Source organism: Podarcis gaigeae (assembly GCF_964106915.1).
Source record: "Podarcis gaigeae genome assembly, chromosome: 1".
Classification (NCBI taxonomy): Eukaryota; Metazoa; Chordata; class Lepidosauria; order Squamata; family Lacertidae; genus Podarcis; species Podarcis gaigeae.
This window is the reverse complement of record NC_139678.1, coordinates 69,658,661-69,680,872: the sequence shown is the minus strand read 5'-3', so window position 1 is coordinate 69,680,872 and position 22,212 is coordinate 69,658,661. Positions and strand designations below refer to the sequence as shown.

Below are 22,212 nucleotides of genomic sequence, written 5' to 3'. Positions count from 1 at the left end.
AACACCAAATTCCTTAGAAGTTTTCACTTTGCTAACCCAACTGGCTTAGCATCAGGTAAGTAGAACAGGCATCCCTCCACACATGCCTGGTTCTAGACAAGCCTTCCACAGCCCAATACCTTCATCCATGACTATTAGCTATAGTGCTGTGGATGGCAGGAGTTAGTAGTCCACATGGAGAAGGCTGTTCTTGTCAAAGTAATTCTCCTAACGCCACTCTACATGCCCCCTTCAGTCATGACATGTTGCTGAGGATGCTGTAGTTATAACAAAACATAGAGTGGACTAGCAGGCCTGCATAACAACTACTTGTGCTCCTCAATGCATGTGTGAATTCAGCACAGAGGTCCTAGCTTGAGTTCAGAAGATGTCTTTGATAGATTTTGCCCAGAGTTCTTGGGGTCCTTCTGAGTGGTCTTCCAAGTGCTATAATAGGAAGAAGACTGATGTAGTTCCCTTATATACAAAAGCCTCTGCAATATGGCTGTCAAGGAGACTCCAGTAACAGAAAATGTGTACTAGCAGTAATGGGGAAACAATAAAGTGTGCTAATAATTTTAAGGATAAACGCTAGCAGAAACATTTAGTTGTACAGCCTGCCAAGCATCTTAAAATACAGAGGATCTTGCCTTCTACAAACAAACCAAAGAAAAAAACCATCATTTATGAGAACCAAAAATAGAACATTGTGCAGTAGGTTTGGAGTAATGAGATGAAGACCAAAAGTTGACCTCAGTTATGGGCTCCCCAGAGAACATAGGCCAACAGCAGGAAAAGAAGAAACCTTTAAAACTCAAAATACACATCCCATAGAACACATTCTTAAGCAAAACAGAAGCAGACCAGGCAACAACATATTTCAAGTGCAGTGCCCATTCCACTATTGCAAATCTGGCTGGAGTAGTGTACTACAAGCACTGTGGACCAACTACACCTGACAATTCAACCCTGCCCTATGGGAATCCCTTGCAGATGACCGCAGTGCCTGGAGACAGGCAGTCAATGTATCCATAGCAGTGACCAGAGGAGAAATGACTTCTGGGCAGAGAGCAGAGAGAAGAAATGCCAGAGTGCATCTGCAGCAGCACAACTGGACACTTTCATCTGCTGCCCCAGCTACAACAAAACATGTCACTTTGGTATCGGTCTCTACAGCCACAGCAGGCTCTGTAACCTTCCAGCAGTTTGAACTCTCCCTCAAAGGCATATTCCTGCAGTGTCTCCTGAGACAAACGGATGCCAACTGACTGCAGGTCAGGCTGGAGTACTACAAGCATTGTGGACTAACTGCTTCTGAGAATGGCACAGTTGTCAGAAGTTAGGAGTAGTTGTAGCATACCCAGAACTATCTAGTTATGCTAACATACTGGCTCATATATTACACAGAAGTGGGCATAAATTGAAGAAAGAGTCACTTGCACTTTTCCTTTCCACACTTTTACTGCAGTGCTTGAAATTGGACTCTGATCGCATCTGCAGAATATTCCATGAGTCCTGGGGGTTCACTGGGGCCCACAAATCTCTGCAATTGCAGCAGAAGTTGAAAGCTTACTCTATTTCTCTGCTTCTGTGTAATTTATGAACCACCCCTGAGTTTTGCTCAAAACTGTCCAAATTCATGTTAAATATCAGGTTAAACATGCCCTTGATATGAGCTTTCGTGTGCATGCACACGAAAGCTCATACCAAGAACTGACTTAGTTGGTCTTTAAGGTGCTACTGGAAGGAATTTTTTTTGTTTTAACTATGCCCTTGATAGTTTTCAAATTTCAAATTCTATCAAATTTATTCCTTTCAATGCTTAAAGGAAGAGAATGGATATTAATGATAACTGGGGAATGCCACCTTAAAAAAAAAAGAAAACCTTGCCATTGATTCTGGCATTTCATTTGAGAAGGGCTCTATGGAAATGTTATGGTAAAGCTGAACATAACTTTCAGGAATATAGAGGCGGCCTATATTTTAAGTTGAACAGATCAGAATCAACTGCTGTAAAGGAGTTTTATACATTCAAATATGAGGCCAACATGGTGATTATTGAAGTGATCACTTTTCTTAACTCCATGACAAGCTGGAACTAGCCATCGCAGGAGCCATGTGGTTTCCATCAAGATAGCAACATCACATTTCTTCCTCCTCCTCTTCCATAATGTCTAGTGAATCTAAAAATGCAAGATGCGATATCGACATGCTTGATGTTTTCCCATCCAAACCCCACTGCATTGGCTGCTGCTACTTATGAAGGTAGGAAAACTTAGCACACTGAAATTACCTACCTACCAACCTACCACTTAATATAAAAAACAATGAAGCAATTTAAAATCGGAAACCAATATAGTAAGACAAAATTAATCCACAAATATCAAATTACTGAGCAGTAGAATCCAGAAATAACAGTTAGGAAATGGTCAGACAAAAAGAGACATTACGTCACAAAACTTGAATCAGACATTAGAAGGAGTGGGAGAATGAGAAATGGGGCTTCTGCTTTCAGTGGTAGCCACATGGCTCTCATAATACCTAATTCAGCCTAAGCTGATTTGATTATCTTTGCTAAGTTTTGTGAATATCTAAGGAAACAACTCATTTTTCTAGTAGAGACACTTCTTTTTCTGCCTGCATTTAAAAAAGAAACACATACAAAGAAAACCCAGATGCAAATGGATGCAAAGAAGTGCCCGGCTCCTGTTGTACCTGTGAATGCTGATGACGAAAGAGGAGAGTTAGTCATCTCCATCTGCCCTCATCTTCTTTACCAAAGAACAGCTGATTCTCCAGGAAAGTCTCCTCCATGTTATGAGTCAAGTCATGGTAGACCAGCTTGAGGGAGAAAACTAACCACGTAAAATAATGAATGATGCAATAAGTATTTCCTGTGCCTGCCTCCTCATGTTTCCCTCTGCGCAGAACATGACCAGATTATCCTCACAAATTTGTTTTTGCTTCTGGAAAGGAAGTGGCTAAGAAATTGCCTGGGGAGGTGAGACTAGTGGCAGTAGTCCAACAGGTTTCTCTCCTGTCTTCTGCTACTTCTCATTTGTTTCCAAGCCAGTCAGTGTCTTCGAAGCCAGTCAGTATAGGTCACAGATAGTTATGACAAAGCAGTGGCAGGGTTGTGCTGAAAACCTTATCTCAGAAAGTATGAAGCAATTACTCAAGTCTCTTTTGCCAGTAAATGAGTCTTCTAGTAGGAAGGAAGGAAGGAAGGAAGGAAGGAAGGAAGGAAGGAAGGAAGGAAGGAAAGCTTGCCTGCAAGACAGGTAACTAGAGTCTTACAAACATTTAAGGTAACTTGTGAGCATTCAGCTTGGGGGGAAAAATAATAAAAAGGGGGCGGACATCCACTAAAAAAGACTTTAGAAATTCCACCCGTCACTGAACCCAATGTATGCGTGACTGGCTTAGCACGTTTTCCCTGGAATGTAAACCCCACACAAGTTGAGAGTCACCTGTACATCGATGAAGCTCTTCACTATGAAACATACATGTGGTTTTACTATGGTGTATTTGAAATGGAATGATATTTGCACCCCAGGTTCAATGATATTTGAACCTTCCTAACTCAATATTTAATCTCAAACCTTTTCCCTCTCATTGGTTTTCATGAGTAATGTGTGATCCCTGTCCACAACATCATCAAGAAGATGCAGGCTGTAATCTTCCATGTAGGTGACTAGAACTAAGATCACTCAAATCTTCTCCTGAGCATGCGTGCCCAATTACAGGTATGGGCTTATTCTTCTGATACCCACTGAAATACACACAGATGTACATTGAACTGTTTAACAGTCTCGGGAAGCACACAGCATACCTGTCAACTTTTCCCTTTTTAAAGGGAAATCCTATTCTGAGTAAGGGAATTTCCCTTAAAAAAGGGAAAACATTGACAGCTATGGCACACAGTGCCCTTGCAGAATTGTATTTTATTGGGGGTGTAATCTTCAACATATTATTGACATAATAATAGTGCAATAGTGATGGGTTTGTTCTGCTTTTTTTAGTTGTTCTGCAATGCTTCCCCAATGTTACCACACTACTGTTGCACAGAAGAGCTACAGCACAACAAAAGTAGGACAAAAAGAGAGAGAAGTGTGCTGGCTCTTGTTTTTGTATGTCTATATGCATCCTATTTGCATATGAACTCTAGTTCACAGATCACCAACACAGTACCCAGAAGGACACTTGATGCCACAGAGGCCTTCTCTGTACCCTGCTAAAATTAGAATTGAAAGGGGCCTTCTCTTGTAGCCAATAGCTATCTTCTTTGAAGTGCAATACAATGGAGGGTGGGTGCTACAACAGGGGAGGGTAAGGGGTAACCCTTCCCTTCCCAGCTGTGACACACACATACGCACCATGAATTGCCAGTTGTAGTTAGGCTTGGAAGGATGTAGCTGAGGAGGGCAGGCTAACACTTTTCTCCCAAGCTTCTCTCTCAGTGAAGATCACACTTTTCCCTGCAAAGTCAGCATGCTTGCATGTGCTTAGCTGCCATGCACGCATGTGGTGTTCATGCCAGTCTCTCCAGTTTTCAAATGGGTCCATGAGCCCAAAGAGGTTGGTGAACCCCTATTTTAGCTGAATGGGGATTTTTTAATAATAAAAAGCTAGCACAAAATTGGCATACTGCCTACTTTCAGCACATCTCTTTAAAACCAACTATTTTGTTCAACTCTACAGCCAATTTTTGAACGATCAAGATCTTTGTTAAAATAATAAACCTCTTTTGTCACTCATCCCAAAATATGACAAACATGCATTTTTCTATTAATTTTGGGTCATAATGTCTGGCCAAAAACCTACAAGTCCTACTAGTATTTGTAACAGAAGACTGTGATTATTAATGGGGTGAGGAGGAGGAGGGAGGGAGGGGCAAGCAGCAGCATAATGTGTTATTGACTCCAGATTGGGTTATTGGTTCTGCATTTGGATGCTTTTCAATGTATTTCCTCAATATTTTGGTTTTTCTGCTACTGCTTTTCAGGAAACATATATGCAGGCACTACACCATTTGGGCATGGTGAAATAAAAGTATGAAAAGTTTATCTCTTAACATATATACAACCAACCCAATGATAGGGTTTCTTGATCTAGATTTCATGCTGTTTGAGCAGAACCAGTAAGCTTCAGGCTATCTGTAAAAGTGTGTGCTACATTTTAAGTGTCAAAACTGAAGTAATAATCTCCTTTCCTCCCTTTGTGGCTTTTGATTCATCACAAGGTCTGAGGGACAGTAGACTGGGCCCCTCCTGCAAAAGTTTGCTGACCCCTGTCTTAAGAGTTAGGTATATGTGAACCCTGCTCAATAGTTGAACTATGGTTTGTTTACTGCCAACAAAGCAAGATGTTAAGCCACAGTTTGTTGCTGGGTTATGAACCCTATTTTAACTGTGGCTTTGTGTTATGAGCCTTACAACCTCCCCTAACCATAGTTTGCTTGATCACCCGATCCCAGAAGCTCACCAAACTACAAAGGCATGAGGCAAAAGCAGATGCAAAACAAACATTTGGAAAAACAAGGCACGGTTTGCTTGATTATCTGTGGGACAACTCATGGTTTTTTAAACAAGCCATGGCTTAGTGCTATGTGTCAACTAGGTCAAAGAAAGAAAGAAAACATGAAGCTAGAACAGTGAGCTTCAAATACCTTCCACATTTCTGCTCCTCTCATCATACATAAAGATATTGCATCTTGTGACCATTTTTAAATGTAAGCCACCCTGGAGACTAGATTTAGCTACAAAGCAGGAAATAATATAATAATTATGCTTCCACCATGCAGTCCTCTCAGCATGTCATGCAGGGCAAAGTGCTAAGGTCTATTATCTTATTCAAACATACCAGATCATATGCTGCACCAAGTTTAAATCACTACCTTTATTGGTTTGATTTTTGTTTTATTATTACACTTTATTATTACACTAAATGGCATGACTTCTTGCGAAAACTCTGGACTCACAGCGTAGGAGAAGCACTAATCAGAGTGGACCCTACATGAAGAAGAAGAAGAAGAAGAGGAGGAGGAGGAGGAGGAGGAGGAGGAAGAGGAGGAGGAGGAGGAGGAGGAGTTTGGATTTGATATCTCTAAGGAGTCTCAAAGTGGCTAACATTCTCCTTTCCCTTCCTTCCCCACAACAAACACCCTGTGAGGTGAATGGGGCTGAGAGACTTCTAAGAAGGGTGACTAGCCCAAGGTCACCCAGTAGCTGCATGTGGAGGAGCGGGTACATGAACCTGGTTCATCAGATTACAAGTCCACTGCTCTTAACCACTACACCACACTGTCTCTTAACCACTACAGAACAGCAAGACCCTGTGCCCCATAGCTTCTATTAAGCTGTTATTTCCAGTCATTTTCTGCACTGTGGGGATCCTGACACAAGGCTCGAAAGGAATGATGCAACTCCACCAGACAAAGATATCTCTGAAGAAGATCTAAGTATTAATGGACACCAGTGTCCTCCTTTCAAACATACTAAAGGCAAGAAAAACAAATTCTTTAAAAGGACATCAGGCTTTCTGCCATCAACATTTATTCTGTTTTGTAGTATGATTCCAAACATGATCTCATTTAATTTGAAGGCCAAAAGTGAACTGTTTAGACAGGAAGAAATATGAATGCTGCTGGCTCTTTCTGTTTCAAAAGGGACTTTTCAAAGGCGCTTCAAATGGTCCTGCAGTAGTTGCTCACACACCCTTGATGCAAGTATACCACTTTATTTATGCTCGCACCCAAGGTCAGGTGCATGTTTCTCAGGCTAAGCTAGCTGTGACTGGTCTTTAATTCTGAGCGGTGAGGCTGGAATCTCCTGCATGTGACCAAAGTTGCACTGCAGCAGCAGTGAAGCTTCTAGGGTAGCCCAATGAATGCAATTACCTTCTCTTCTTGGGCCTGCCTATGAGCAGCTGACTGGCTAACCTTCATCTCCGTCCTGTGGCATTCGGTATGGTAGATCAGAGCTGCTGAGCTGCCCTCTCAGCACTAGCATTGCTGCAGCTTATCTAGACAGCACTGGGGCAGCAGCGAGGTCAGGGGTGTGTGCAAGCATTGGGAGAGTCAATGCAGTGCTGCCACCAGAGATTCAGCACAGTTGTGGGTTTGCTTCCACTTTGCCCTGCCCCAGTGCCATCCAGGTAAACTGCATTGATGTCTTGGCGGTTCCATGGCTCTGCCCCTCCACACCAGCCACTACTGTCTCTTTCTGTTATAAACACCCCACTTCTTCCTCTCAGTTTCTTTCAGTGCAACAACCAGATGTAGCCTGGCCTCTGTTATCTACGTTCTGATGGCCTCCAGCTTAGACAAATCTTTTGGGGCCCATGGTCACATCTTGAATTTTGAGGGACTGTAGGTAGCACCCTCTCTTGGTTGCCTTTCTCTCTCTCCCTCAGGCCACTCTACCACCCACCCACCCAGAAAGAATGGGAACATATCACACCAAGGCCACCATACACCATACATTTAAAGCACACGACTTTCCCCAAAGAATCCTGGGAACTGTAGTTTGTTAAAGGTACTGGGAAATGTAAATCTGTGAAGGGTAAAGTTCCCAGGATTCTTTGGGGAAAGTCACATGCATTAAATGCATGGTGTGTACATAGCCCAATTCTTAAAATAGCTGCACTAGATACTAGTTCATCTCCAAGCACAATTCAAAATGCTGGTTTTAACCTTTGAAGTCCTATACAGTATAGTCTGGGATTGTGACATGTCTTTTTCTGGGTGGCCCCACCTGTACCTGGCGAAGTCAATGGTGACCAGTGGAAAGGACTGACTCAGAGGTGTCACCCAAATTGTACAATTTTCTCCCCAAGGGGGCACACATGGCACTGAGGATTTTGCCTTTTCAGTGCCAAAGGCCTTATTTATATGCTTCCACTGATAAATTGCTGCTGTTTCCCTCCTTTTTATCTACTTTTAATTTTAATGCTGCCCTCTGCCCCTTGCTTGCTTTTCTTATTAAGGAATAAAGAATAGTTTCAGTGAATGCCTTTCATATGATATGACACTTACAGAATTCCTGTAAGTTTTAATATTAATATTACATTTCTTTCAACAGACTCTCCATTTCTGGTTCCTATAATTTACTCTTGCTTAGGGCATTAAGCAGGCACAAAGCCAACTTGGGCTGAGGTTCACTGTTACAACCACCAGTAACTGCAGATGGGTATATGTCATAAAGTTTGGGTGTCTGGACTTACTTGTCAGTTTTTGCCTCAATTTTTCCTGACCGTGGTCAGGAAAATATTCAGATAGATAGTCTGGTTTGGTTTGGTTTGGTTTGATTTGGTTTGGTTTGGTGAGAGTATTTCCCCAAGAGCAAGCTTTTTCTATCCAGCCTCACGATCCATATATTTCTGCCATGGTAATAGGACTGTGGTTTTTGTTAACCCCTCAGATTCACAAATCTAGGAGGAAGACACAGTTACTTGCTAGCAAAGGGCAACTGATGTGTACAAACTTAATTCATGGCAGAGGCAGTCATTACTCCTGAAGAAAAGACAGCAATAATGGCAAGACTGCCATTTTCTGCAAGAAAATTAGAACTCCCTTTAACACTGATAGTCAAAACATCACAATTCTGCCACTTGCAGACCAGAGGCTTGCAGTAAAGGTAAAGGGACCCCTGACCATTAGGTCCAGTCATGACCGACTCTGGGGTTGCAGCGCTCATCTCGCTTTATTGGCCGTAGGAGCCGGCGTACAGCTTCTGGGTCATGTGGCCAGCATGACTAAGCCGCTTCTGGTGAACCAAAGCAGCGCACGGAAACGCCGTTTACCTTCCCGCCAGAGCAGTACCTATTTATCTACTTGCACTTTGATGTGCTTTCGAACTGCTAGGTTGGCAGGAGCAGGGACTGAGCAACGGGAGCTCACCCCGTCACGGGGATTCGAACCACCGACCTTCTGATCGGCAAGTCCTAGGCTCTGTGGTTTAACACACACAGCACCACCCGAGTCCCTTGTCTGCAGTACTTCTGGTCAAATCCCAGATTAAACGAGTAGCTAGATTTCTCAGTGTGGGTGTTTTGTAGTAGTTTCTTTCTTTTCAAAATGCGTTTAGAATGAATCCCTCCAAGTGTTAAATGAAAATTAATTAAAGTGCTGCTTCTGTTGATTTAAGTCTTATTAAAAAGGAAGAAATCTTCCCAATGACTCAGGGCATGGCCTCCAAAAGGAAAGTCAGCCAAGTAGATTACATGAAACGAAGGAGTCAGGCTGCTAGCATGACATATTGGAAGGTTTCTCTCATGAGTCTGTAACTCAGTGATGTGCCAACTCTCATGCCTTTGCTTGCCTTTAAATATATTATTCATTACTGAAATAAACCTTTAAAAATAAATGCCAGTCATAGTGAGAAGAAGAGAGATGCGGAGCTTGTGGACAGGCATGTAGAACTTACACACTTGTTTTCTCAAGATTTTTGACACTAGTGCCAAAAAAACCTGTATTGAAAATAGTGGTTCTGAACTTCTTTACTCCCAGGTCTGGACTTTCACTTAGGAAGTCTTGGAGACTGTCCACCCTGACAATGTGCACATGTACACAAGGTGTGGTGCCATGTACACTGATGGCATAGTATACACAATAATCTTAATTATACACTGTCAGGGGCGGGGGACAGTTGACCCAACATGCTCTGAACTGACTGTTCATCATCTTCAGCCGGTGATTCTGCGTTCCAGTATGAGGAGAGAGACTTAAACGTGCTTTGGCTAAATCACATCCTATAAGAAGCTTTGAATTTTTCCAGAATCCCACAGCAGTGCCTTATTTTGAACTGGCTCCACTGGAGCCTTAAACATAGTTAACGGAATCAGAGTCCCACTCAGAACTGTGTTTGTGTCTCCCTCGGGCTCATTCCTCCTCCCATCAACTTTTTGAGTTCCCCTATCTCTTTTTCCCCAACAGTAACTGAAGCTAGCATCACATCTGCACAGAGCTGGACACTAGCCATAGTTTTAAGTTTAAACTAGAGGTCAGAAGCAGTGAACAATCACTTTAGCCCAGGGCTCAGCAGCTTGCTGGGGGATGGGGGATGGGGAGGGAGAACAGAATCTCTCTAGGGCACCACCACCAAGAATGTTCCTTTTGACAACTAACCTAACGTCAGAGAATACAAATACTTGGAAGAAGGCCCCATCTGACAACTAATGACACAAGCAGGTTTATGCAGAAGATACTGGAAGATACTTTGCAGGCCCAGGACCATCATAAAGCATACTCAGGCAGCTGCTGGGGCTCATTTTTCTTTTATTTTTTTGCACTCCAGTGCCAAACCATTTCCAGATGTCATTTTGGACTTGCCCCAAATGCCCTAAGAGTTAAGTAATCCTAGGGCATTGTAGGGAGTGAATATGACCACCGCCATGTTTTTGTGGGGAACCACCTTCTCCCCCACCACCAAAAAAGAAAACATGGAAGAAGTTGCTTGGAGCAAAAAAATAAAAGGGGGAGGTGTTGATTTTTAAAAAAATGGGCAGGTGTCAGAGCTGGGCAGAGAGCTGTGAAATTTGCACAAATGTTCAAAGGAACTCCAGGGGAAGCAAACCACAATGCTCAGCCACGAGGTTGCCATGTATAACAGGGACCAGATCACCTTTTCCCATAAGTAGCCAGAAGATAAAAGTCCTTCGGGTCATACATACCAATTCCAAATCCAGGAGTAGTGCCAGGTCAAGAGACACCCAAACAGTGCATTTGGCCTTTATAGGTGCCTTACTTGGTTCAGATGAAAAAGGGAGAGTTGTTTTCATCAGTATACTGACGGCAACTCACCCCAGCTCTCTGGACAGCCCATATCAGCAGTTTCATGTTGATGTTAAAAAAATAATAATGCTTTGCTGCTTGCAAGATCACCAAGTCAGAGCTTAGCAGTTGTATATTTACATAACATGGCCAAGGATGTGATTAGTAAGGAGACCCAGGATGACCTGTATGCCAAGGTTTCTACACACACTAGCCCCCTGGATCCAGTATTGACTCCATATGCTAAGGGGCTCTTGAACAAGATGCCCTCAAGGGGAGCCCTCCTGCCACCATCACCATTGCACATTCACTTGTCCCCTCCTTCCAGGCCCAGGCTGCCCAAAAGAAGGAAAAGGGCAGGGTGGAGGCTGCTGCTTTTATTGCTGCTTGTATATTTGGAGAGTCCTGGTGAAGAGAGAGAATCAGGAAGGAAGAGGAGCAGGGCCAGGAGACTCTGGGTTCAGAAGTGGGCCTCCTCCTATAAATGATAAGTTTCAAAGATCTATGGGTCAGAGCATTGCTTTCTGTTGGGGCGGGAGAGCAGGAAGCAATTTGGAATCAGGCAACAAAAGCCCATAAACATATTGCTTTCCACTTACCTATCGAGACTATCCCGAGGCACTTTACTTCCTCCAGCTCTCTTGGTGACACTGGCAATCTTGTTGGCAGTCATGGTCATTTCTGCTCTCTATAAACCTGGAAACCTGGGTAAGGGGAAAGAAAATCCAAAGCAAACCCATTGAACCAGAGACTTTTTCCAACACAGCTTAATAAGAAATGTTTCTAGTGCATGGAAAAGACTGTCGAAAAAAGTTTTGAACATGTTACCTAAACATAACTATTCTTTTCAATGTTGCAAAAAGTCAAACAGCAGCTCAGGTAAGATTCAGATTTGAGTCATTTTTAGACAAGAAACTAAAACTACAGAAAAGTATGTTAGAAGAATGGAACCATTGTCTTTACTTTGCCACTTTTTCTCATTAAATTGGGACTGGGATAATTATCATAGCATTTTTTTAAAAAGTGTCACAACTGTAATAACAAATGACAGAGCTCAATCCTAAAGCAAAAGTTTTAAAATGAGCATTGGAAACCATGGCAGAACTCACAGACTGTGCAATGTTATGATAGGATACAGTATATCATAATTTATAAGATGTACAAGCCTGCCCATAAACATATCAAAGATAAGTTGATTATGGTCCTAACGCAAAGACTTATACAATATGTAATTTTCTTCTCTCAAACCTAGCTCTCCTCCATATAGATCCCCAAGCTGGCGATAGAGCACAAGGTCTTCCAAGGACACCTGTATTTATCTTTCTAGACCTTCTGCAAATAACAACTAACTAAACCAAAAGATACAACCCCTTGCTGTTCTCAAAAAGTCACAAAATCTTGAAAATTATTATGCTTACAAATATCTTATTGCCCTCTGTGCTGTCTCTAATTCTTAAAGTACAAGCTGATGGGGGCAGGGACTTTCTCTTTGAGATACTGTACATACTTTTCTTGTTAACAATGGATAGCACATGGGAACCAGATTATTACTGCAACCCTTAGGCTTCCCATAGTAAATGTAAAATAAACAGCCTGCTTAATGAAAAGTTCCACTGACAGGTTTGACCCAAATCCTCTCAGATCTGCAATATTCCTCAAATTAAACTGAATCCAGATGTTTACAGCAACCACACACCTCATGTCATCTTCCTTCTCAGAAGGATGTCAAATAACACAGCATTAACTACCGACCATGGTCCGTTTGCAGTGGGGATACAAGCACCATAAGTAAAAACCCACAAATCTACTTCAAACACAGCTTTTATTATTTGTTACATTTGTATCCCACTCTTCCTACAAGGAGCTCAGAGGATGATGTGTCTCATGTTTCTCACGGTGTGACAAAGCAATGCCCATGCTCCTGGTTCACTGCAGCAACACAAAATAAAATGTTGGACAAATATGCCTGGAAAGGACATGTACTTCTCTTGCCTGGGCAGCTCCAGGCCAAAAGTGGAAATCCAAGTATGACAGCTACATGTGGCCTGCACTGACCTTGCAATGTTCTTATTCATTGTGTAGGCTGAGGACCAGTTTGGACTGAAGAAGCATCCTGCACTGGTCCTGCAACCATGTGGTCAGTGGATCTATATGTTGGTGCTGACCTTTAAAGCCCTAAACAGATTCAGCCCTGTATACCTGAAGGAGTGTTTCTATCCCTGTTGTTCAGCTCAGACACTGAGGTCCAGTTCAGAGGGCCTTTTGGCGGTTTCGTTATGGGGAACCAGGCAGAGGGCTTTCTCAGTAGTGGCACCCACCCTGTGGAATGCCCTTCTATCAGGTGTCAAACAGGTAATCTACACAACTTTCCGAAGACATCACAAGGCAGTCCTGTACTGGGAAGTTTATAATGTTTGGTGTTTTACTGTGCTTAATGCTTTAGTTGTGGGAAGCCGCCCAGAGTGGCTAGGGCAACCCAGTCAGGTGGGTGGCATAAATAATTATAATTATTATAATTATAATTATAATTATAATTATGAAATCATATGTGCATCTGCAATCTGTAAATAAGGTCTAATTCATACAGTATGTGGCAAATGCAGTGTGGCATCCACACCCAAAATTGGTTCCTGTTACTCTCCCTCCATGACATATCAACAGCAAGGACACATGCCAATCACATAGATCACACAGTTACATGAGCACTTTCTCCAGCAGCACCAGTGTTCCCAAAGGACGCGCCATCTGTGCAACTGGACATGGAAATATTATTTATGTAGCCTGAAGCCCAACCATTTTCAGTACCATCATGTAGGTCTGTGAAACTGCCTCAGGAATTCATATCTAAAATATGGCCTATAAATCTAGTAAATAAATAAATGATTCCTCTCCACACAAGAGAAATAAAAATTAGATTTGGATACTTGAAGAAGGAATGGAATCGTTTTAGACACACTCCGTCTGGAAAGAATTAGAGATCAAAGGGGGAAAGAACATGACTGAAAATTGCTAAAGCTGTCAAACAAATTGGTTTTAGTTGATTTATCTTCTGCAGTACAAATTATATTTTGAGAGTAGTTAACAAGTTTTTTTAGCCAAAGAACCACTTACTTTTTGTTTCAGAAATCATCAAGAGGTTTTCCTAGATCATTTATCTATCTACACTAAACATCAGAAATGATCTGCCTGATTCACACAAGGGAAAAGGGAAATAGTTCAAACCTCAATTAATGAACTGAACAATCATTTCAGTCCCAGCAATCATATCCTGTGCATCCCTCTCATTGTTTGCTATGATCCCTTTGTGTTTGGGCAAGGGAGATGCTTAGCACAACACTCGGCCACACACAAACATGTCTTGCAAGCAAGACAAAGATCAGAGATCCACTGCAAAGACACAAACCACCAGCCCTGGGTGCAGAACGGACATTGGCAGGGGCACAAAGCAGGCATCCTGTGGCAATCAACACATGCAGGCATAGCCCACACTCACAGCCGTAGCAACCACAGGAAGGATGGTTGCAGTTCATGCAACAGAACAAAGTGACCTGTCTGGATGGATAGAAGAATCTGGCTACACCACCCAGCACAGGTGTTCATTACCAAGTTAATCAATTCATGCAGCTGCACCAGTACCCTTTAGCAACCACCATGGACAAATTACATCACTGAGCCTTTGGTAGCATTTAAACAAAATCCTTGCAAAGCCTTGAGCCTTTGGCCAGCCTATGGTGACCCCATTCCACCCTGAGTAGCAACTGTGACTCCGAGTGAGATAAGCAGGGGCCAGATCAGTAGCAGCAGCAGCAGCAGCAGCAGCAGCAAAAGCCAGGCCAAGCATGAGGAATCTGTGGCGTTTCCAATTATTGTTCAACTCCCATCAGTCCCAGCCTGCATGGCCAACGGTAAAGGACAATGGGAGCTGCTGTCCGACAACATCTAGAGGGCCCCGGATTTCTCAGCCCTGGCCTAGATCCAGCCACATGCCCGGACACTGTGTCTAAGCCAGAGTCTGAGCAGGGATCTCCAAAGATCACAACCCATTCATCTGAGATGTCTAAGGGGGGTGGGGTCACACTCTCTATCACCAGAGGGAAGGAGGCAGAGCAATAGGCTCCAAGTCAGGAGAGGACCCTTTAAGCTCACCACACTCCAGGAAAGAGTTGGGCCTCAGGAGTGGTAATTTGAGTAGCATTAAATGTCTCATTTGGACCTTTTATGAATTTCAGTTGCTTAGCTGAGACTCTTATGAGGTTATGCAATTCTAGCCTGTCTTGTTGCGAAACTTCCACCTGAGCTCCAGATAGATATAGCTCAAACTAAGTGTCCTCTGCTACTCCCTCCACCCCACCCCACCCCACTAAGACCAAGTGTGGCAGAAATGGACTGTTGTGTTATTATAAAAGTATAAATCTTGAATGTAGGTGTGTTTGGGGAGTTAATGGGTTAATTTGTAGATTTTTGCCACTAATTAGAAGGTGGTAGAATAACTGAGGATGGTACTGCAGTTGGGAATTAAGACCCTCATACTTCCTTCAATTTGCTGATTAGCACTCATGTAGCCAGATCAGGGAACCGGATGAAAGGAAGAACAGATCAAGGTAGACAAAGAAAACACAAGCCTACTCTAGGGATTGTCTAGTGCGGGGAGAGATGAAAGTGTTTTAACTTACATTTATTTGTTATAGTTTATTACCCACACCGGGAATGTTTTGTTGCTTGTAAACATTCTTAAATTAGAACCTTTTTTTCTTATAAACTACACCCCCTCCCCATTTGTAAACTTCCAGTCTTGTTACAGAAAACCTTGTGGTCTCTGTTATTTTTATTAAAAAAACACACACACCCCATGTCTAAGCCAGGTTCTACACTACTTCAAAGTGTTCTCAAGGAGACACAGGAGAGTTTTAGACTGGTTGGTGAAAGTCAACCTTGTAGAAAAATAAAATCTTTCAACTGGTGGCAGCAAAGATCTAAAGGGAAGGGTGGGCGAAAAGAAGGGGGCATTGTGTTTGGCTGGGAACTCCCCTCTCCACACAACTCAGGAGCCAGGGAAGCGGGAGTACCAAACCACCAAGTAACTTACTTACCTTTGACCAGGGCATGGAACACAGCAACTTTTCCCCAAAGGGATGGGACAGGAACCACCAGTCCCAGGATCCCTGGCAGGTAACTGATGCCATGCATGCCATTTCTGCTAAGGTGAAGGTCCAGTGGGGAAAGATTCTCTTCCAGAGCCTGCAGAATGTCTGCCCTTGCAAACACACAAACACATACACACTGCAAAGGGAAGGGAAAGTGCCAGCCCTCACAAGACTAAGGCAAACCTCAATCCTGTTTGCAAGCACTCAACAAGGTGCTCACTTTTGTGAATGCTCACAGCATTTCAAGTTCAAGCCAAGACTATGCCATGAAGACCACGCAGAATGGCTTATTGTCTAATTTCTTTGCACAATTCCCCCTTTTGCAACTTCTCCACATAGTGGCTAAGAGGTACTTTGGCAGGCCTGGAAATTGTGTTTCATTGGGTATCGATACACAAACCCCAAAGCACCAAATACAAGGTATTCCCAGAAGCAGTATTAAGGCCTAGCGTGGGCTTGGAATTCTGCTTGGAAATTAACAGGCACAGTCTAGATCTCTCAAGCTGACAGCACAACTACCATGTAGAATCACAGAATCATAAAATTGTAGAGTTCAAAGGGACCCAGAGGATCATTTACTCCAACCCCCTGCAATGCGGGATCGAACCTGCAACCTTGGCGTTATCAGCATCACACTCTAACCAACTGAGCTATGTAGGAAATGTTAAGCTAAACCAACCCATGCAAAAGTCTGAGCATGCAATTTTAAAATATGCCTTGTGCGCATTGGATCAGTCTGCCTGTAGCATGAGGCAATGGGGCAACGAGGGTTGGCAATTCCATATAAAGAAATAATGCTCATGCACATTGATACCAAGAAGACAAAATGGGGTTCAGCTCTCAATATGATGCACCTTCATAAAAGGTTTGAGATTCACTGGTTTAAAGCTAACAACGTTTCTACATCTTGCAGGTCCCATTTTAGATCAATTTTTTAATTAAATTAAAAGAAAAAATCATATTGAGAACACTTGAGATGACTCCACAGGGAGATATTAAGTAGAACAAAACACAGAGAGGCTACAAGCCTCCATCAAGAAATTTGCTGCTTCATGAATACATTAAATAATCAAATTTCATAACCTGCTAAAATTACTATTTTTGCATTAAAATGTAATCATTTCCCAGTGCCTCTATGAATTCTCAGATGGCCAATTTTTTTTTAATAAGCTGGTTTTCAATAAAAGAAAAAACTAAGCAGGGGAGTTTTGAGAAATGTACAAAAAATGTTGCTGGCAAGTTTTCCCTGTTGAAAATACAATACAAATGTTACAGCAGCATTTTACTGTGAATAATTTGCACAGCTCTAACCCTAGGCCTGGAATGCACAGCTGCATTAAACCTCATGGTTCTTGGGCTAACAGAAGCATTATCCAGGGCTTGTCCCTACCCTATGAGCTTGCTTTTGCATGAGTTCAAATAAATTCTTAAAAGCACAACCAACTCCAGCTGCAGCCTCCAAGCTCTGGTCAGTTATCATTCTTCATGCAACAAATGAAACCAACTTCATCAAAATAACTCAATCAAAAAGGTATCCAAACTTCAGAAAAACGTGCCTGGAATTTTGGATCTCTACCAAAGCCAGAACGTGAATAAACAGCCCCCTCCCTGTGTCTTCAGATGTTCTTTGCCTTCCCATTTTCTGTCTTACCATTTGGGGCTCTTTCTGAGAAAAGGATAGGGAGGATACATTTTTAATGTAAAATAATGAAATGGCACCTTTCAACTCATACCCTTATGCCATTAAGTTACGTTACTTCGTTTACCAAAGTTTCAATCACATTTTTGCCAGCTAGCTTTACTTGAATAATGCCAATATCAAAGAGTCCATGATGTCCAACATCTTGAACGCTCAACAGGTCAATTGTAAATAAAGATCTCATATGCCTGCTTTGTGGCTTCCAAACTATTTGAATAAATGTGCTTTGCAGGAGGGCGGGATTGAGTGGTGTGGGGAGTAATAATAGGGTATTAAAGGATGAGGTGAGGGGCTTTGGGGAACTCCTTTCTCCCCAGTGTTGCCTTTCCTTTCCATGAAATTTCGTGTGCCTTTTTTAGTTCACAGTAATGGAAACCTGAAAATATATTTGAGCATGCCTGTGTGGAAAACCAAAACATAGCTTGAAGTCACACATACAACCTAGAATGGACAAGTACTTTGATAGCACTACCTAATGCCTTGTGCTGAACCCTCTCTCCCCAGCAGACCCATCTGTCGGAAGGGCTTGTGTGCAGTCAGTTTCTTAAGCTTCAGAGTGATTCCAATAAACATTTCTTTACACCTCAGCAGCTGAAATGGTGACTAGGGAGGTCTCATTTCCATCCGTTAAAGCCAGAAGTCCTGCAATCAATAGCTACAAAGGTTCCAAAGACTGGAGATTACATTTACTTCAGGGTGTTCTTCCCTTTTGCAGAGTTTTATCTGATTTTGGAAGTAAATTGATAAAAACTATTACTTTTCTGGCAGCTTACATAAAGTGCGCTTTCATTTGTTATTTACTTAGTCTCTGTATGGAATCTATTAACATAGTTAATGCCCAGAAATATTATCTAAAGCTTTGGCGTTGACTTGGCAAATCGATAGACACATACAAACTCAAGGTACTGCATACCAAAGGCTACCTCACTAGAAAACCTTCCCCCTGTTGCATAAAGGGCACGCTGAGGAATAGCTATATAAATATAACCCAGCCCATTTGAAATATTTTCCTAAGGAGCAGTTTTCTGTGTCACTTCTTTATAGTGCTGGAGTACTATTGGGAATACCGGACAATGAAACACTAATGAGAGAGAAGGAAGTATGGAATAGGTGCCTCTGGAGAGTGCTTGGTTTTTCCCCAGGTATGCCAAATGTCCATTCTGTGATCTTTCCACACATGCTCTGACTGGGGGGAAAGGCAAATATCAGCAGCGGTGGGGCGAGGGATCTTAACATTCAGCGGTGCCCTGTGCAATGTGAAAATTTGGCACCCCTGCCTCTTCTAAATCATAGCTGTAGTGCCCCTGAGGTTCCAAGCCCAGTGCAACCAAACCAGTCATGCAGTGTTCAAAATTAGCCAGGTGCTTTTGACCACTTGTGACCAAGTGAAGATGCCTGGGTGCCAGGATGGCACCTGACATCTCTGCCATCTGGGGATAATTGTATCTGGACTTTTTCACACACTTAATACCCCATCCTGTAGAATTCCAATTTTTCTGCACAATCGGAATGAATTTCTGGAGCCAAATTGCTTTTTCTGTGCAGCCTGAGCAGGAGCAGTCACCATTAAGAAAAAGAGGTTGGAATAGGCAAAAATGGCAACTAGACATTCTGTTTTGGGCACTGCAGCAATGGTTTAAGGAGTGTAGTTTAAATATCTGAGTTTCTAACACAGCAGTCATGCTCCCCTAAATCCACCTCTGATATCAACAACCACTTAGCCTTCACACAATGATCTAATATATAACCAATTACCTGGGGAAGTAGGGGGCTCCCTCCTAAGATCTTCAGGCAGGGACCAAAGCAATAATCTGCAGGAAATTATTTAGCTCTGGATTTGCTGCATCAAACAATGTGTTTGACCAGATGGCCTACAAGACCCCTTCCAATTCTATGATTGTGTATGTGGGCATAGTGACAATCATGTCTTCTTCATCTCCTATCTCTCCTTTCAAAGAGGAAAGGTGAGCTAGCCCAAGCCATGATCATAAGGAGATTGTGTTACAAACTGTTAATGCCCAGTGCATCTCCCCTCACAACCCCTTTCCCCATAAACATAAAAAGCGCTGGTGACGATGCGCAGAATATAAAGCCATTTAATGGCGAAAACACCATATAAAGCACTTGATTGTTTACAGGAAGCTGTTGATGCAGCTCCAAATCGACTGGGCTATGTTGCTATGATGAGCGTTCAGAAGGAGGGGGGGGGACTCTGCATTCCTCTTGTCAACAATTTCCTGAAAATGCTCTGCAGCAAAATCTAGGCTTTCTCCAGCACTATGCTGAAGACAGGCAGTTTCCTCTCCAATAGTGACTTTTATTTCACAGATGACAGAAAAACCAGCACTAAAACTGTTAGTTTTATTGTTTGAAAAGTGATATAATATGATCCAAATGGCAACTAAGCCAGAATTTTCACATGGTCTCAGCAACCTCAGATGGAACTCTGACTCTACAAGGTTTCATAAAAGGCTATAAATAAAAGTCTGACGCAATCACAAAGCCAAATTTGTCCAGGTAGTCAGGCTGCATCCTAAGCATGATGGGATTTTTGCTTGTTGTTTTTAATTGCAGGCTACAGGTAGCAGGAATCCTCCAAGACTGTTGTGGAAATTTTTTAACTCTTCTGAAACTTGTACCACCCTCTTGTATCCCAGTCTAACCTCAGCCAAGAGAACGAATGTGAGAACTGGGATATATATATATATATATATATATATATATATATATGGAATAATTTGGTTGAAAATGAGAGAAATCCACAGATTATATGGTTTGCTACTTCCAAATTTCAAACTTCAAGGCACAAGGGGTCAACCAGTAGCCTGCTTATTTTTTGCAACATTCCTTTCAGAAAGACTTGTAAGTAAAACAACAAACAGTATCCAGCAAAGTAGTACCCTTAGCACATGACTTCTGGCTAAGCCATGGAACTTGTCTTTCTTCTCCCCACATGCCCCTCAGTTTGCTTTGGGTTCTCCCCAACCCTCCAGAACAGATTTGGGAAGGAACAAGGGGCTCATAAACTGAGGAGACAGAGGGGAAGTTCTGTTACACAAATGGAAAACATTATGCCAACGGAGCTACTTCATTGGCTACAACCCAATGGGCCTGGACTCAACTAAACAGCTGTGCCAGTGTGACTGAATGCAACAAGTCCCCCTAGTGCAACAGGGCTTTCCCTGCCATGCACCTCCACCATGGCCCCCTAAATAAACCCTGGTAAGATTGAGAGAACCCCCATTGAGAGAACAGGGGAAGGTGAGATGGAAATTCATTCCATCTGGCAAGCTGAACAATCATAACAGCATAATGCCAAATTCCACCCAATGTGATTATTTTTGTTAATTCCAGATATGCTGGCTTCTAGGTAAGCTAACAAAAACAAATTATTAATACCCTAAATATATATATACTTGTATCACAATGCAGTAAAAAATAATTAATATTAATACCCTAAATATATGTATACTTGTATCACAATGCAGTAAAAAATAAAGGGTTTTTTTTACATGGTATCAGTAACTTCTATTTAGGAAAACAAATATGTACCACAATGCTTATAACCCCACACACATATTCAATTATGATGGTATAGCAGTGATATTTGTTGTAAAGATATACTCATTTAAGTGTGTCTCTCTATACATGCAGTCCTTTATAAACTCTGTTCCAAGAAGCCAACCTCAAACATGCTCAACTTTGTCTGAGATTCCTAGACGTCTGAGCAGAACCATTTGCCTAAGCTAGAATTCAGCACCTGGGGATCCTCTATGGGAGAATAATTGGCTTGGCAAGGAGAGCTGCTCTCCACAATCAGAATTTCTGGGATTGAGGGAGATTCCACTTTTTTGTTTTGTTTTTCAAACCAAGCCTAGAACAATATTATGAGAGAAAACTTGCCAAGACTTATCCAGAATAATATGGATTGTTCTAGCAATTTACAGCCAAAAGGATAGGATTACTGGACAGCTCCAAAACATAGAGAGAGAGAGAGAGAGAGAGAGAGAGAGAGAGAGAGAGAGAGAGGATAGATGATAGATAGATAGATAGATAGATAGATAGATAGATAGATAGATGATAGATAGATAGATAGATAGATAGATAGATAGATAGATAGATAGATAGAGGCTTCAACTGGGGGCTAATTAAAGTAATGTGGGATTGGCTGACAATGAATCCAATGACCACCTTTCTTTAAAACTCAGCAGAATTCAATGGCACAGAACCCAAAGTCAAACTAGACATGACATTAAATACAGATCTGCATTTAGCAAGCATGTTTCTAGCAGGGAGGCAAGTGGAGGCTAGTAATTGTCAGGACTGAAGCAAGTGGAGATGTGGAATTTAACACTTTTCCTCCTTTGTTGTGATGTTACTGAAATCACTCCTCCACAGCTGCTATATGCAGCACACACACACACCAGCCGGGGGGGGGGGGGGATACAAGCAAAACCACACATAAAATCCTGCCTCATAAAACTATTTAAAGGGGGGTGAGCCCTCACTGCACCCCAAAGACATGACTCAAAGAGGCAATTCCCTTGGGAGGCTGCCACCAGTCTCCAGCAGGTGTACCTTATATCCTACCCTTCCCCAGCACCACTGGGGCCTAGTCC

General features: G+C 42.4%; 1 protein-coding gene across 5 annotated transcripts in view; it reads right to left on the bottom strand.

The window, feature by feature from the left end:
- The window catches only part of DENND2B (DENN domain containing 2B), a 136,100-nt gene that overhangs the window by 65,393 nt on the left and 48,495 nt on the right, over nucleotides 1–22,212 (bottom strand). For all 5 annotated transcript variants that reach the window (XM_083724703.1, XM_083724702.1, XM_083724705.1 and 2 more), the window contains one exon: nucleotides 11,350–11,454. In XM_083724703.1, the coding sequence (XP_083580829.1) occupies nucleotides 11,350–11,429 (80 nt within the window). In that variant the 5' untranslated portion in view covers nucleotides 11,430–11,454. The remainder of the gene's footprint in view (nucleotides 1–11,349; nucleotides 11,455–22,212) is intronic.